At 31.7% G+C, this 18,525-nt stretch overlaps 1 protein-coding gene across 2 annotated transcripts in view; it reads right to left on the reverse strand.

Annotated features, from left to right (window-relative positions):
- LOC116765342 (nephrin) overlaps positions 1-18,525 on the reverse strand; it is a 205,221-nt gene that overhangs the window by 127,344 nt on the left and 59,352 nt on the right. For both annotated transcript variants that reach the window (XM_032654796.2, XM_032654797.2), the window contains exon 3: positions 10,147-10,282. In XM_032654796.2, the coding sequence (XP_032510687.2) occupies positions 10,147-10,282 (136 nt within the window). The remainder of the gene's footprint in view (positions 1-10,146; positions 10,283-18,525) is intronic.

Genomic DNA, 18,525 nt, shown 5'->3' on the forward strand with positions numbered 1-18,525 from the left:
GATTAATGATCTTCTATATTTAAATATAGTCTTTATAAATACGGTGACAAATGGTGGTTCCTTCGTGCATTGTCTTGAGCCACGAACAAAGCTTTGCACCAGCAACAAAGGGAGGTAATTAAAATATGGCACTCGCAGCCGTTAACTCAGTACTTTATAAGGTTATTAGACACGAGCAAGCTCCATCAATAGATCATTATATTTTAAAAATTATTTCTTTCATGTGTATGATATGAAATGTTGTAAAGAATACTGTATATTTTACAATTAAGGGTAACAAACAAGCAGACGGCCATTTCAATAACAAGCATTTACCCTAAGCGAAGAGTCAGCACAATTGTTCGTTAGTAATGAAATAATAACTAATGCCAAAACAACTCTGAGCATGAGATGATTCACATCATTATGACAGCGACGGTAACAATGCTCAGATGAATCTGCGATAGCGTTCCCATTCCGTTATCGTTCCGCTAATGAAATTCATTGAAACTGGTGTAAAGATCTGTTCCAAATCAAGAGAACCGGCGGTCTTGCGTCAACAAACAATTTGCTATGCCATTACTGTAAAATAACTGTCAATTATTTGAATACTAATATTTTATATTGGCATAGAGCTTTAGTACAGTATTGCCATCGATCCCATCATATCATAACCGAGCGAAGGTACTACTTTTTGTACTCGTAGAATATACAAAAGAACCAGTAAATTAAAACGATCTAAGAAAACTTTAATCAGCTCCTTGTTCATCAGCTCCTTTGTTTTCATTGAATAAATCACATAAGCGTATGTAAAATTGAGCTTGCATTAATGAGGAATGGCTTAAAACTTGGTGCCGGATTACTGACAAAGTCGCTGGCAGCGTGTCACTGCGCCGATCGTCTATGAATAGAAAACAGTTTACATTCATGAATTTTAAATCGAACGTGCATTAATGAAGCGATTGAGCGAAATATTCAAGGGGGTTTACTTTCTTTGGATATTTTAAATAGTTTTTACATACTGGTTTTTATGTCTAACAAATTGAAAGTAAATATTTCTTTTATATTTGAATGGTTTACTTTAATCGCTAGGAGTAGTAAACTTATGCTAGTACCAGTAGCAGTACGAGTACAGTAATGTATGAAATGCTACGATGTGATCATAAACAGTTGCAAGCCGGGACGTGTGCTAATTATGTGAGCTCACTGTGCTAAATTTAAGGTTTATGAGCGGAGTTTACTGCTCGCATCAAAACAGATTATTTTATTTATGAGAGAAATGATTACCTAACTTGATTGATAAGTCCTTACACAAGTCACTAAACTAACTCGAGTTATTAGAATAATTTATTATAAAGTTGATTGCGTGATTTTTATGTGGAAATTTGCAATCTACCATCAGGCTTTCTCTAGATAAGGTAATTTGAAGAAGTGTCTCCAATAATAAAAAAAAAGATAGATCCTCTTAGACGTTATGTATCAACACACATCCCATGTTCTCTCGAGCAATATTGCTTGAAAATGCAATAAATTCGCTAACAAGCAATCTTTGAATCCAGTGACGTGTCAATGGTCTTCTCGACGAAACCCTTAGTAGAGGAAAAGGTCCCTTAATAAAACCCGCCTAATAGCGTCGCAGGCACTATCATAATAATTTGCATGTTAAGAAAACGCCTTCAATAGGCGAATTTATTTCTTTTTTCCTTGGAATTGTGACTCGTCGACGTTTTATTACTGACAACGATACGAGATACGGAATAGAAACTACGAACCCTTTGAATAGAAAACCAAATAAAAATATCAACAAATGCATTGAAATATACTTTTAAGTACTTTCGATATTTTCAAACAAATGTTGATATATATTATGAACAATTTGATTTGAAACATGAGAGTGCATGTTTATGACAAATACCTACTTATCAAATTGTAATTAATTTAACTCACCGTGTTTAAATAAAGTCTTAAATAATATAACGAAAATGTTGACATTGAAGGGAGTACTGACATTCGTTCACTTCAGAGAATTCTCGAAACAAATATAAATGTTATTCTGCAGTTTTCACGGAAGTAAATAACTATAATCTTTTCATTCCGTTTCATAAATAAATTTGGTGGCGAGTTCACAACGACCTTTAAAAATACGAGCCAATGAATTTAAGGACATCAATTGTATGTCATATTTAATTTTGACTACATGGAACGCAATACTATTTGAATATATTTTTGTACAGAATAAAGACGAAATTCCCTTCACGGAATCTGTGACGTGGACTTCATGAAATCAAAAGCTTTACTCGTTTTTATTTTGGAGTTCGTTTTGATCTCTTGTCTAAAATGTATCACTTCAATTTCTACACATGGTAATGTTATTGTATGTTTTATCTTCAAACACTGAACATATTTTTAGTGTCGTTTAATTACTTATTACGGTTCGAGTGCTTAGTTCTCTTATAGGTTTTGCTTTTCAAACTCATGTTTTCGATCGAGTGTGATATATGTTAGTAACGCTTGGTCTAAATCTCAGTAAAACTAATCACACCCGATCACGGAGCCGGACTTTAATTAATAGGTTTTAAGATTAATTCGTAGCTGCGGACCCGGATATCTCTCCCAGACGCCTACAGATTCAGAAAGATGTAGTTCCCAAGTAATATGTAACTAAAAGACTCACAGGAACGTTGAATCTGTTCAAGTTGTTATATCCTTTATATATTTATTAAAATTTCTTTACTCTTTAAACAAACAAGTAAACCATTCATTTACGTACATAATGATTATTTATTTGGCGTTAATTTATGTATACAATATAATTTAGAGATATTAAAGTCGTATAAATATTATAAAACAAATATGAATTCGGTTATAATATAATTACAATATTATATTGTTTTAGTAAAACGAGGCGTCTGACAGACGGTTCTCTTGCATATATAAATACGTCTGTTTATACATAATCATAATATTTGAGGAACCCTACAAATGACCAAACGACTTTACATAAAGTCATTCGTCTTATGATCTTATATGTTTAAAACAAACGGAGGGATCATAGGGCTTAGTTGAGTTACTGCTCTGCGAGTTGATAGTGGTGTCACTGGCGGTACAGCGGACGCCCGACACATCAGCTCATCATTTATAAGAGTCACATAAAATATAATCCATTCTGTAAGTTATAGAGTACATAGTGGTGCTTTATATATTTTATAGAGATAAGAATATGAGTTTTGTATGAAATTTAAGTTGAGTCATGTAATTAAATATTGTACTTTTAATTTATGTAAGTAAATATCAATTTGATGGATGGATGTTTGAGAATTGACTATCTTTGTTAAGAACTAATGCTATGTGTCTGAAAAAAAGGATCTTCCATGATTGAAGATTTTGATTTTCATTGTTAATTAAGCCTTTTATCTTAAAGCTTGTCGAGGACTCGGATTAAATGATCTACATGAACGGAAATATATTCCGTATTTAGAGTAGAGCTCAAAACTTCGGATATTATAGTAGCCCACACTTGTACTGGAGGCATCTCTGTTCAGAAACAAAGGCCTTCCATTGTTGAACACGGCATTTCACCGCCGATATAGAACACCGTACACGTATAATGCAGTCACTATATTTTTATTCACCACACATTTGCAGCAGGGCTATTTTTTAATTTTATGAAAACTCTATTTCCATCACTGGGTTTTCATTTCCATCATGTTTGCTAGGTATTAACAAAATTTAAGTATTTTTATGATGATTTAAATTTTTTTCCCAAGTTTGTTTCGTATTATTGTCTCAACTATGTTACGATCATATACATTTATTAAGAAAATAAAACTATAACATCGCGGACATAAATTTCTGAGTTTAGAAACATGAAAAAATCTTGTATATATAAAAAAAAATATTTAAGAGACGCGATCTTGTCGATTGACTTCGAAACTTCCAAACAAGTGGCTTCCTGCCTTTGATGAGCGCCTCTCAAGGGAGCTTATTGACAACTTGGATAATATCATTATAATTATTAGGTTTATTTTCTAAAATTACTTTCTTTAGCGTATTGATTTATATAAAATTGATATATACTAATATTTAATAACATTAATTAAATTTTGTTTAAATAAATTAGTTTTATAATGGAAAAGCATTCGTTCCTCCGTAATTAAAAAACTTTTAAATAATATTGATACAACTGTCTTCGTTTTCACAATCTCATTAATATATATAATAACTGTCGACACCACGCTGTGATCAGTACCATTCGTGAACCAGGTTTATTATTGTAATTATAAGCTTGATTGATAATATAACGAACGCTCTGGGCAACATCGAAACTGAAGCTCTACATCGTAATACATTGAGTAAACTTACTGATTGCTGCTCAAAAATTAACTTGCCTGTTCAATTTACAGCGAAGTTTTCCAAATATTCAAGGCAATTTGAATGAATATCGCGATCCGGTAACATCATAAAGTCAACGAGTTTCCCTCGGCTACATAACTGTGTGGACGCCGCGAAAACATCGCCTATTGACTTTATTGTCATTATTATATTAATGATCTCAAAATATTAAAAACACATTTGTACTTTCATTAAAATAAAGTAATTGTATTGTATAACTATACATGAAAACAATATTTTTATATAAGAATAAAACTTCCATATTTGTAACAAGCTTCCAGAATCAATTGTGAAATCCAGATGTAGAACACGCTGTAGAGCAATGTATTTTTTTATTATGTATTTTGAAAGTTTTCAGTGACACTCACCTACAAGCAAAATTAATCCACATGTCGATAAGTTCTTGTCACAGTCAGCATCAGCGTGACTAGGAGGCAGACTGATTTTAAAGGGTATTCCGTCTGCGTTTAAACAGCCAGACCTATGAACAGTTTAGTAAAGATCGACAGTTGTCCGTCCGTCACTAGTGGAGCGGATGTGGATTCGACGAGTGAGAGCTTTAATACGTTTTGAAAACTTTACAAATATTTCACTGTTTCACCCACTTAAGACAAATTGCTTCGTTCGTTTAGGGTCGCTTGAACCCATGATTAGGACAGAGTCCTACGATTTCAGCTTTACGATGAATTATGCGTATTTATTTTAAATGTACTAAAAGTATATTTTTTGGAAAGTTATTTCTTGCAAACTCTATCAATAAAAGGACAGAAATGTTCAAAATGGTTTTGAAATAGTTTTTTGGATGTCACAAATTGTCTTTCTATGGTATGAAGTGCTTTGTTTGACTTTGGAAGTAACAAGTGTACTGAGATCTAAGATTTTCGCGAGTATTTATTGAAATAATACTAATATTTTTCAGGTTCATTACGCGTTTATTTTTAACAACATACTCGAAACGTTTTGGTTACTTGGCAGTAGCCATGATCACGAGAAGACAATATATGCTCACATCTCGTCAAGTAATAGTAAATCAAATAGTCAACTAGTAAAGTCTAGTAGTAAATCCAAAAATATTAGTTTTATTTTAACAAGAGTACCGTTTTCTATAAACATCACAGCCCACATAATATATTTCCACACATCTCTTATTCTGCTCCTCCTATATTACCGATAGTAACAACATCGTCGGTACACAGTTTCATTAAATTTTCAATATAGTACGAGGTCTATTTACTAATTTCAATAAATATTTAGGAAGACGTTAGGAATATTCCACTCTAGAAATATACTTTATGCAATTCAGGTGCCGATGTTAGTTTTATGTGATATAGATAAGTGAAAGTAATTAAAAATAATATCATAAGCGATATACTTATAACAGAATTTCTTCTTCTGTATATTTTATCTTTGAACTTGTTATAAAAACTACAATTAATTTTTTTCCTCCTCAACTAAATTACAGTCGCAGTTCATTGTAGACGAGGGAACACACTATTATGACAAAGCAAGTAAAACTCTTTATTTAAATAATTGTTTTCGAACTAGAAAACAATCTAGAACATAAAAAACGTATTAGTTTGCAAACATAAGTACTGTTATTTTCATTGGCTGAGGGAGCGAGCGTTTACTCAATTTTGTTTCAATTTCGATGTCAAATAACGATTCATACTCAAAATAAATTTATCGATACAAATATCTGCACATAGAATGATTTGAACGTTCGGATCGTGAGCAATTTATAGAAATAAATTTGAGTATTATCAAAACACTGAATGCCTTTTATTTTGGAGTCGGTTTTCGTTTATTGGAAGGCATAAAACATTCCGGTGATTGATTGTGTTTCTATAATGGCGATTGGTTCTGTCATCATTTTATTGTGAATCGCACATTGAATACCATCCGTACATACATGAGAGGACACTTCACAGAGTTCAACGAGGGAATTTTTTAAGTTATGTTTGTTGATTGTTCAGTATTACTTAATAAAAATAACACGTATTGTAAGATGTTTAATGATGTTCGTACATCGACACATTACGGTCATAATCTGTCTATGAAGAAGCTCCGTGATCATTACTACAGTTAACAGTGCGTTATCTAATTTAGGGAAGAGCGATCGGAAAATATCTCTTGCTTCCATAAATTCAACAAATAATTCTGCTATTTACTACTACTAACTTATATTTTGCACTCGCCTAGTCTATATTCCATCTGTACAAGGTTGGAAATCCCTCGGCATCCGGTTTCAGTGAGATGGTAAAACAAAGCACGTATGGAGTGTAGTGGGTCAGTAGTTTACGATAATTCGGGATGTTCACGCGCGAGTCGATACTTCGATACTCGAAAACGATAGAGACGTTTTAGAAACTAAATTGCAAATTTGAATTTTAGCTCGTAGTCGGTCTCTGGTGCAGAAGACTGGTCGGTGTTTATATATAAGTATTAGAACGGCTTTAACAAGGTTTCATAGATATTTATGTATTGAAGATCTCACGAAGAAACTTTGTATGTTCTTCTTTCAATTATCAAAAACAAACGTGGCTTTAGAAGAAGAATAAGCAATCGCGATGAGTGCCACATTTTGAAAAATCTATCGAATTTTAACCGCGTAATATCAAAAGTGGGTTTATTCTGGGCGACTCGTTAAAACAGTTCTTAGCATAAAAGATACCGGAAGGACTAAACAAAGAAATACTTTCGAGTCGTTGGACAATCAAATAAACCTGACGTTTATTTCATCCACAGTTAAAACGTTTGTTTAACTTTCAAAGAAAATTTAGTAAAACTAAATGATTGTGCAAGTCGGTTGTTAAATAAACAATATAAGTTACACTATCCCCCGACAAAATGAATTATTTCTGTAAATGAGGATCGGAGAGTTAAATTCATTCCACAACAATTATGAACCTTCACACATGTGATTTAAAACTCCAAAAATATAAATAATTTAAATGTGTATGAGCTTGTCCGGAAGTAGGAACCCAAACATCCGCTGCCTACATTGTGCGAATGGAAGATATTTATTAACTTTCTGAAGTACATTTACTACCTAAAGTTTATAGCATTTATGTTTATATGTAAACGAGCGAGCTCGTTAAAGTAATATTATTGGTTTAGTGACATTAATTGAATAAAGACTAAATTTAATTTTGAAATTGGAAGTGAACAGTTTATTTGCAATATGTGAGGCTTTTCCTGTGAGTCAAGATAAAGTTACTCACAGCTGTAAAACATTATTTACAACTATATCTTTTTAATATGGAAAATATGAATTAATATTTATGTAGTTTTAAAGTTCATTGTAAATTACCACTCCAGATTATTGTTAAAATCTAATTATACATACTTAAAGATTTTGATTATTATAAAAGCTCTCAATCCCAGAAACTTTGAGAAATAAAAAGTGAAAAACACTAGTTTTAAGAGGGAAGGCGAAGAACATAGTTTTGTTAATTAGATTTGTTTAGAGTTGCATCGGAAAACATCGCAGACGGTTTGAACGAGGTGAAACGCGCTAGGCAGACGCTCTTTTATATTTAACAAGAATACGCCCTTTTATAAACTCATTGTCTTGATAAGTCAAAACAATGAATTTATAAAACTTAAAGTTAAAAACATACGTTGATATGTTCTTAGCGATTGTTGTTGACAATTAATTATCAGCGTCTAGATGATAACTATTTATAAAATATTTTATTCACATAAGTTAAGATATGTTAATTTATACACAATCTATGTTGTTTAAATGGTCGACTTTCAAAACTAGTTAATTATGGTTTACAATTAGTGAAGAAGGTACGTTATGTAATAAAAGTTTTCCCGATGGAACCAAAACGTTTAGCGGATCATATTTTAAATTGTAAATTTTCTAAACTATTATGATAGTAACCATTGCTCGTTCATGCAACTAGTAGATCGGTTTTGGAACGCGGCAGGTTATCCGTGTAAAAACAATTCACATCAAACCCTGTTGCACTGCATTCACTTCACTGTACAAATTGATGTTTTGAAACACTTTATGCGTTACGTCACCGAGTTGTTATATTACATATTTTTTGATATTTCTCTGCGATAAGACGGATATTATTAATCCGCGGACTTTCAATACCAAGACAGATTATATCCCTGTGTAGACTTAACGCTTCCACGAGGAGTGGAAAGTTGGTAGTGAAGCTAATTTAAATGTTCAGGAGGCGCCTTAAGTTTAATTGGAAGGGCGGGGCTCGAAGATAAGAGAAGAGAAGAACAAAGAACACAATTCTTAAATGTGGTTTAGACGAGGTAACATTCCAGATTTGTTGTCAAATGTTATACCTTGTGGGATGTGTGAGGCTTTTAATAGAATATATTATATTAACCTTGTCCCTCTTTTCACTGATTTTATTTCATTATGTAGACTTTACGTTATAGGATTAATATAACAAAATCCTGATTGAATAAAAGGATAGATATTCTTCTTTAATAATGCATCGCGTTTTGCTTTGAAGTTTCCAAACTTATTTTAAAATAGCTTAAGAGACAAATGTTACACACACACACACACAGTTCAACTCATATTGTATGGTCACTGAACATGATCGGTTAATAAAGGGGATATTAAAAACAATGGCTACTATATTTTTAAAAGTCACTTAGACATTCTCAACTTACTAAGAATTTAATTGAATATAAAACGTAGTCGAGTAAATTCTCAAGAGCGGCAAGTAGCGAGCATATGAATTAATTACGACTCCGTATAGTTTTCTTGAACTTGGGTTGCAGATGTAATAAACATTTGTAAGAATTCAACTAACTTTGGTTTGCAAATGAATTCCAAACTTAGATTTAAATAACAATCCGCGTTTTACTTCAACGGATTGTTTATACACCAACGTGAAAATTGTGTTTATTACTTTTGTAAATAATTTTGAATTCATTATTTCCACTGACTCTTTAAAAACAGCGAGTTTTGTTGTTTCAAAAATATTTCAATAACTTTTACATTTTTATACTTTAGCTCGTTTCAAGATGAAGTTTTTAATTCATTTGGAGAAACAAAACCGCAACAAGAGCAACAACACACGAAGAGCAGACATCAATTGTATTATAACAGAAACTCTCGTTAATCAAACGCAATCCTTATTTATAACGCCAAGACAAGTAAATCGTCTTCCCCTTGCTTTTTAAGTTGGCATGGAGCCAGTCGCCAATGTTATCTGACCCTTATACCACAAACATTATTACTGTTGATATCAACGCAAACTTTTTCCATCTTTATGTATTGATTGTTTGAGTTACTTGTAACGAATTGTTCCAGATATAAAAAACATCAAATTACTCAAAACATGCATCAAATACAACTGTTATAAATATAAATGAAGACTAGACTCAAAGATAACATTAAGCAGTGTCACTTAGGTATAAGTTTCTGAGAACTATTTTATGTGTTCATTATAAAACGGTGACGAGTCGAAGTTAACGCGCTGTAAATGCATATTTTAATCCAGATCATATATTACTTCTGACTAAACTTCAGTATTCACTTATAGTATCTGTGACAAAACTTAATTCTGAACGTAGTGAAAACTTGTGAATCGTGAACAGTAATTATCGCGTGCCGTCTCGCGATCACGTTCTGCGACTAGCTAACTCCTTATCTTAATTAGATTTATAAGTTGCTCTCATAATGCAGCGCGTTCGTTACTCTGTATTATAATATAGATGCAGATAAAGGTATAAAATTATACTGTCACAATCGTTCAAACTTATTATAACTTCAATTTGAAACCAACTCACCTGTATAATGGAATGCCAGCGTCATCCCTGAACCAGAACACCATGTATACTTTGTCATTAGCCGCAGTGCCGAGGTCGCATGGGAATTGCGCTACCATCCCCTCCACGGCCTGAACGTCCACCGTGCGCACACCAGCTGGAACATCACAATATAAATGGACAACATTCTCATGCAGATATTACATTAAACAACTGTCCAAGAAGCTGATGGGAGCTGAGCTTGCAAGAAATGTATTATGTTATACTGTTCTATCACTGTACACAGAATTTGATATTTGGAATAGAGAAATCGCAACCCCCCACAATGATATTACGTCCAAAAAAGATAGTTAATAAAATACGTTTTTGTCAGTTCTGGCTGTATACTCCAATTGTGAATATAATTTTTTACAACCCTCGTCAACTCGCAAATTGGAAAATCGAATTTTGTGATCAAAAACAAACAAACACACAAGCAACAAGTTACTCTCAGCGGAGGTCTCATCGCGGGTATAGAATATATATTTAAATGCAATGCAAACCTGTCAGTAATAACTGTTATTTTCCTTACTTCCTACATTTAAAGTCGGTACGACCTGAAGCAATCTAAAGCAACAGTTCACAGACACTAACAATACAACACAATATGAGCCCCTCGAGGGCCCATTAGTATGCTAACGAGATACGGAAGTCGGAACTCCAGTACCAAATCGTGAGGGCTGCGAACCCTGCGAGAGGTTTAATGTATGTTTATTATAGGATTGTGAACTTTAAGAACATGGCAATATGGGTTTGCAGGAGTGCACGTTATCTTTATGTGGTCACAATAGACGGGAATACTTTGCTTTGCAATAATAAGATCTAATGGGAAGCAAATAAAGTTATTTTTGAAATTGAACAACGTTGTCATACGTTTTATGGTCGGATCTTCTTTATTCCCATAATAGTAGTTTAAACTGTGAGGAGAACAATAGAAATAGAGAGCAACTGAATCCTTCGGATATAATGTGTTATATGTAAGGTTAAAATTATATATATCTATTATTATTAAGTTAATAAATAAATAAATTGCTACTGACATTTATTCCTTTCTAGTAAATATTAAGTAAAAAAAAATATGAAATCTGTAACAATCAAAAGTCAAGAAAAATTTATTTAAATCTGTTTGTATGTTACATATAAAAGTAATTGAATCATCGAAAAACCAAGCGGCATGGTATACACAGTTGATATTAACATAAAATTTATTTTCATGCAACGCATTAAATAATTTATTTATATTGGATATTAATTACGGAATACCATTAACCGAACATACCAAGTAACTGAAAAAAGAGGATTTATTTTTAATTAGTGTATATTTATAATCTTTAAAAAAATATACCTCAATAGCTACGGAAACGATTTTACTAAAATTATTATATTTATTAAAGATATTTTTATACAAATCGTAGAACAATAAGTAATCAGAAGGCGTTTCAGGTCATCAAACACGTTCCATTCAAACCATTAACAAAGCTGGGTCACAATAACATCAGTGCCAGATAAAAGCCTAGGAAGTGAATGGAAACGACCAATCCCAATATTAGCCCGCTCAATATTCCAACATGTCTTCATCTCTTCAATTAACAAATGGATTGTCAGGCGACGTCCGCAGAACGCTTTTAATTACGACTTCACACCTGCAACACAATTCAGCATGCATCGCCGCTCTGACGAAACCTCAATAACAATTCTCAGGTCACCGGCGGTTAATGTACCGTCCGCTTGAAAGGATTTCCATGTTCATTCAGAATGAGAATGAAGATTTCATGAATAATGTTTATTCGATTCAATAATAATCCCTTTTTTTTAAATACTCTTTATCGTCGATGAAAGAAATTGATATTCATATGTTTATGACAATCTGCGAAGCTTAGCAAGTTCTTTGAAGACATAATATAGAAAAGAGACTATTTAATGTACATTTGAGATAGAAATAAAATGTAAACACACTTGACTCAATATAAATGTGTTGGCACAGTCGTTACCAAGCCTTATAAAATAATAATTGATTGATCAAAGATGTAAATACTTCAATCGGACGGAATTTACGTTAAAATCTCACAATTTCCTTTCATTTAAACTGGTAGATCGGCAAACATTACCAGAATTTTATTGCAGATGCCAATCAACATATGAGTTCTATATAAGCAAATCAAACAGTTTTTCAGTTTGTTTTACAATATTTATTTAATAAGAATTCTCGAAAGTTTTATTCATAGATTTTATTCTTTAATAATTCTCCAGCTTTTTATTAGGTCTTTTATACACATTAACACTGTTGATAAAAAATATAACAAAGCATTTTTTCAAGCATGGTCCATGTTTTATAATTCGTAGCCAATAACAATTACATATTGTGGTCATATGTGTTGTAATTTATTCCCCATAGTGAATTACAATGAAGAATGAAAGAGAATCACAATCGGTTTATTTGAATTCGAAGTGCTAAAATTTTTGTCACTCTAAGCTTTAAAACATTGTATATAGCTCAGGAGACGTATAAAACATCTCCTTAGCTCTGAAGACGCAGTAATGAAGATGGATGTCTCATCGATATCCTAATTCCAATATTCCACTCTTAAACAATTGCCAAATCGTTTGATTGATAGCGGGATAACCGTGATGGCCGCCTAATTAATTGCCGTGACAAAGTTTGCGCCCAAATTTCAATTTGGTGGTTGGCAGTTTTTTCATGCTTTTTTTAACTTTTGGGGACATTGCCGTTTTCTCTTCAGCGTAATTGTTAAAGATTACTTATCTTTTAAAATATTTCGCTCTAAATGGGATCTCATAATTAATATCAATGGACTTTTTCTCGATATGTAGGAACAAAAAAATTGTTGACAATTTGTAAAATATAATTCTAGGACATACTACAACATTCACAATAGAACAAAAATTGTGTGGTTTACGTTTGGTGGCAGATAAATACCTAAATAGATTTAAATGTACTTCTGCAGTTATTACATACAATTTGAGGAAACATTGCGCAACTCCGTTTGGTCGCAATAGACGAGCTTACTGTTCATTCCATTAGCAGCCCCAGACGCTGCCATAATCGAGGCGTCTGCTTTTGTTTCATTGAGTAACTGGTAATTAATATTAATAATTTAGTTAAAGAAACACGGTCTCCACTGCTAAATGATTTAGCGATCCGAAGTTGCTGATGAGTATCTACTTAGAATTGAATTTAAAGTTTTGTAGATTTGTGTTTTGTTATTATTTGTTGATGATAAATATAAGTATCGTAATAATTTCGTAGCGAGATTATAAATGCTCTTGATGTCCATGTAGTAACAGGATCACATCGGAAGCTATTCGAATTATTGATTACGTAGCCAAATAATCAAGTGACATTCAAAGGGACCCTTACGTCCTTGAAGCGATAGAGCACGAATGTACTCCAAAATGTTTCCCAAAACGCACAAAGGACCCATTGACTACCCGTAATTAGGCCACATGCAGATGACAAAGGTATATATATATGTATGTATTTAACATAATTTTATTATTTTTTTGACCCTGAAGTAAATAAAAAAATAACATTTGACACTGATTGATTAATGCTACATAAAAGACTTACCACCAGCTTTATTTATAGTAGAAGAAGAATAGTTTTAGATTTTGAACATAATTTTGTAATTTCAGAAATTAAAGACAACTCTAAATTGGTTCGATCTAATGCACAAGATAGAGATAATGACAGTCCTCTGCCATTAAATGAGAAGGATAATCATTCTGAACCTGATTCACAAAGATGTTTCCATGCAAAAGACCACGGAGGAAGATTTACAACCTGAAATATAAATAATCTCGTCTATCTGTACTTTATAACACTTCCCATTAGACCGAGTCTCAACAAAATTCATTGTATTTTTACTTCTACTATGAGATACTGTGACTGTCTTCATAATTTACGCATAGGGAATCCAAGCTCAACTCAAGCCTCCTGACTGATATCCGTTCCATGGCTTCTATTCATATCATCATTGGTTCATGGGGGGAGGCGATTTGGCGGACAGAAAGCTGGGCATTTATCCAACACGAGCACGTATCATGGAATTGACGTTGCGTTTTATGACGCACATGATTGATTTAATAGTTTGCAATGCTTGGTTTCAATTCGAACTCTAACAAAAACAAATGAACAGAGATGTCAAAAATAAAAACTCCATGGAATGAACAGAAACCGAAAAATTAGAGCTGGAGATGAACGTATAAAAATGTAGTTTTCATGAAACATATCATTTAAATTCTTATTACGATATGCGAAAAGATGTTGAAAAGAAAATGCAATATGTTTTCTACAGCATATTGCATCAAATGTAAAATACATTTCTGCGGTACCAAGAACTGTAATTGCCTCATTAAATTTTATTAAATATAACATTCTTAGAATTAAACGTCAATTAATGTCATTTGCTTTTCGTTTACATGTACGTATTTTGTAAAATTGTGTGTGTCATAATCAACATAAATTAAAAACATAAAATATTCAATAGTAGTTTTCAAAATTTTATTTCTCTTCTTAGACATAAAATTTAACAAATTCAAACTTCCATTTAAAGATATACATAACAAACGCTACACAAAATTTCGAAAGTTTATTTAAAGAATTTTAGTTATAGTTTTTCAGAGGTATGAAAATATTCCAAGACAATAATTTCATTATAAAATAAAAGCCCATATGGGACAGTTAGTATTGTAATAAAAATCTCACATGAGTAGCTTCGAAGTTTTGCACTCGTATATAAAACTGTAATAAATTTTTGCCTCATCGACAATCCATTTACATCGAAATATTATAAATATTTCATAATTTCATAATAATAACATATATTTGGAGGACAACAATACATTAGATGATATTTCATTTAAGACACAGTTATAGAAGCGATTAATCAAAATGTAAGTAACGAGATTCAAAATTCGTTGTGATTATAATTTATCTATATATTTCCCCAATATATATACCATCCCCATGGTTAAAACTAAACAAGTTCGATTCTTGTTTTTTCTGTATTTTGCAGTATTTCTTTGTTGATTCATAATTTCATATCGTATCATTCTCAACAAAAAAGCTAGGTCAGCTTTATAAAAAAATAATATATATATTTTTAACAAATATATTTTTTAATATTCGTACAATTCCATGACGGAAAATTCAAAAGAATCCCAAATCCACTAGTATTTGTATGGATGACCTTTAAGAGTACTTCTGTCCGCGAACTCTTGTCTAGGATCCTAAATAGTCATTTTTAGAAAAAACTAAAATGGAGTCGAATTATTTGTGAGATTCGGTCATTGTTTTCAATTGACAATTTATTTAATACGAATGAAGTCTAACCATTAGAAACTGAATTGATTTCAGACTTATGGCTAAGAACGAGTTCTAGGTAATTGAAATACAACAACCTTTCGTAAATGAGTAAGAAAAATCTACATATTAATAATAAAATTTAATGTGAACTTTCACTTATAATTTTTTTTTTGCACATACGATTTGTAAAAAAAATTAAAATAAAATAACTGTTTTCCGTCAACAGCTGAAGTGTGATTCGTTGTATTACACTCACATCGATCGCCAAAAAGTTCTGATCGGAATTTGTCAGTGCAGGAAACAGGGGCGTTTTATTGGGATCCTGTCAGTTCCGTTTTGCGTAAAATTGTATTTATTAGCCGATACCGGCACATGATTGATTTAAAGCCTTGCTTTAACTCTGCGGCTTTTCGTTGTTAATTTTTCTTTGGCCATTGTTACTGTTCGGGGGTTGATCGTGAATTTTATTATTTTGAGTTTTTTGACTGAGTTCATACTTACAAATTAATTTAATAATATGTAAAAGGCTTCTCCAGTCTTGCCATTTATAGTTCTATCTGCAACGGCCCATAACTTTGAAATATTACATAAATCTAGGTTAATCGTGTCAGCGAAAAAATACACAATCATTATACGGTAAAAGCAAACAGCGATCTAAGGCGAGGTCCATCAATCTTAATAAACGTTTGAAAGCCATATTTTTCTTCGTTTCCAGCATGTCAATCATGACGATAGCACGGATGGATCAAACTCGTCGGACGTATGACGGCCGGCTTTGTCTAAACGGCCTTTGTTTCACGTCCCTCAAAGAAATAGTAATAGTGTATCACAAAAGTCGTCTGTCCGCCGTCAATGTATTTTGTATACGGTCACCGTGAATAATGTTTCATTATTATTTTTAATGATTACCTTAGTTGAGATTATTATTTTTGTTTCAATTTACTTACTTAATTGGACTAAACTAAAATATTTTTTACCGCTCTTTTCTTTGAAAGAATTGTCTCCATACTAAAAGTTACAAAAATATATCATTTCACGTTGCTTTTAAGAAGATATTATTTATGTTCATATCTATTACATTTTATTTAAAATTATTTTTTAAATAAAATGACATGTACTACAAATGATCGTTCGCCGAATACAGTATCAAAAGTAGGTTAGAGACAATTAATTATTACTTTTCATCTATATTATATTATTTTATATTATGGAAAAATATACACATATTATAATAAGTAAAACTTTAACTAAATTTTCCATTATTTTTTATAATATTCCTTGACATTTTTATGTTGTACAATTCAATTAAAACAACCTTTCATTAGAACCGTTACGTCGAGTTAAGTTTTCAAATGACGTGGCTAAAGTTTTCAAATGATGGAAAATAACCTTATGTTTGACCACAAGCCACTTGAGACAAGCAATAACATTAGAGCGGGGGATAAATGTAATGTATATTAAAATATTGTCGAAGCACACAAAATAACTGCCGTAACACTTTACCGTAAATAGAGAACTGCTTGAACATTCAATGTACAAAAACAAACATTCATTCATCTGTTAGTTAATTCAAATATATATTAATATAAAGTAAGCTATCTTCCCCCGTGAAATGTGATGAAGATATGAGAGATCTATGACGTATGTCGATTTAAGAGCTAATTTAAAGAATCTAATGATAAAAGATTTATCAAATGTGGTGCAGAGATGAAAGTTTGTGTAAAATATACGTACGTATATATTGACAACATTTTAATTATATTTTTATTTAACAAGTTTTCAGATTAAATCACACATCAAAATTTAAGATTATATAACTGTGGAAGGTTTTACGTTGTTGGATATGATTTATTGATTTTTTTTATTTTATAATGTGCCAAAATACTAGCAACGATCTCCGGATACGGACAGGTTTTTTTTTACAGAAAATATATCCTTCGACCCGGACGAGGGCGCACCGGCTCATTACGGCGACACAAGATTAATTTTATTGCGTTTTATTTGAAATATTTTGATGTAGTGGCCAAGCGAACTAAAGTTTTTTAAAATTATTAAAATAAAAGCCGTACTTATGTGAATATCATTCCTATAATCGCATTATGATTGGCCACTTTTTTAGTATAATAATGCATGTAGAAAGTTTTTCTTAAGATACAAACATATGTATTTGGGAATGTTTCTAAAGCCAAAGAATACACTACAAGATCCCAATGATACAGTACTTTAGTTTTTGTATATCTCAAACGTTTCACCCGGGGTTTTCAATGTAATCACAAAAAAATCGTCTTATTTTAGGCAAATTAGAAACAAATAAAATGACCAGTGTTTCTCTACTATGTGATGTATATTTTATACATATAAAGACTTTCACTTGAACTACTTTATCCATTAAAAATTATTACATCAGTATCCCTTCTGAAGATTTAAAGAACTAAGCATACGGACATACATATTATGTACAAGAGCAAGTGCTTTTATTTTATGCTACTTAGTCATATCCATTGACTAAGGACTATTCTTTTTTACTGTGTTTAAAGACAGTAAAAGAAATTTCCTTCAGAATTTTAAACTCGTTGTGATGATGGAAACCAAGAGTGATTCAGAAAAAATAAAAAAAAATTAGTATTTTTAAAAAGTTCAACTTTAACACTATGAAAATATTGCCTTTTGCGCACTGGTAAAAAATTTCAAACAATAGATAAAAGTGGAGGTATGGGTTAAATGGCACGTAAAGTTTTTTAATAAATATCGCTATTTCAATACTTCGAATATGAAATTATATTTTCAGCGATGAAAAAATATGTTGCACATACTCGTGATATTCTATACAAAAGCTATTTCTCCTCAAAAATAATAAAATATAATTGGTACCGAAACATTTTTTAATATAAAGGTAGTGAGGTCGAATTTTACTAGTTTTAAAATAATAATTTGAGACAATCAGCTTTATATGTACATTCAGAATATAAAATAATTGTTCAAATATACCTGAAAATCATTTATGACAAAAGTAACCGTATCATATAGCCTTATAG

This window comes from Danaus plexippus, chromosome 2 (assembly GCF_018135715.1).
Source record: "Danaus plexippus chromosome 2, MEX_DaPlex, whole genome shotgun sequence".
Lineage (NCBI taxonomy): Eukaryota > Metazoa > Arthropoda > Insecta > Lepidoptera > Nymphalidae > Danaus > Danaus plexippus.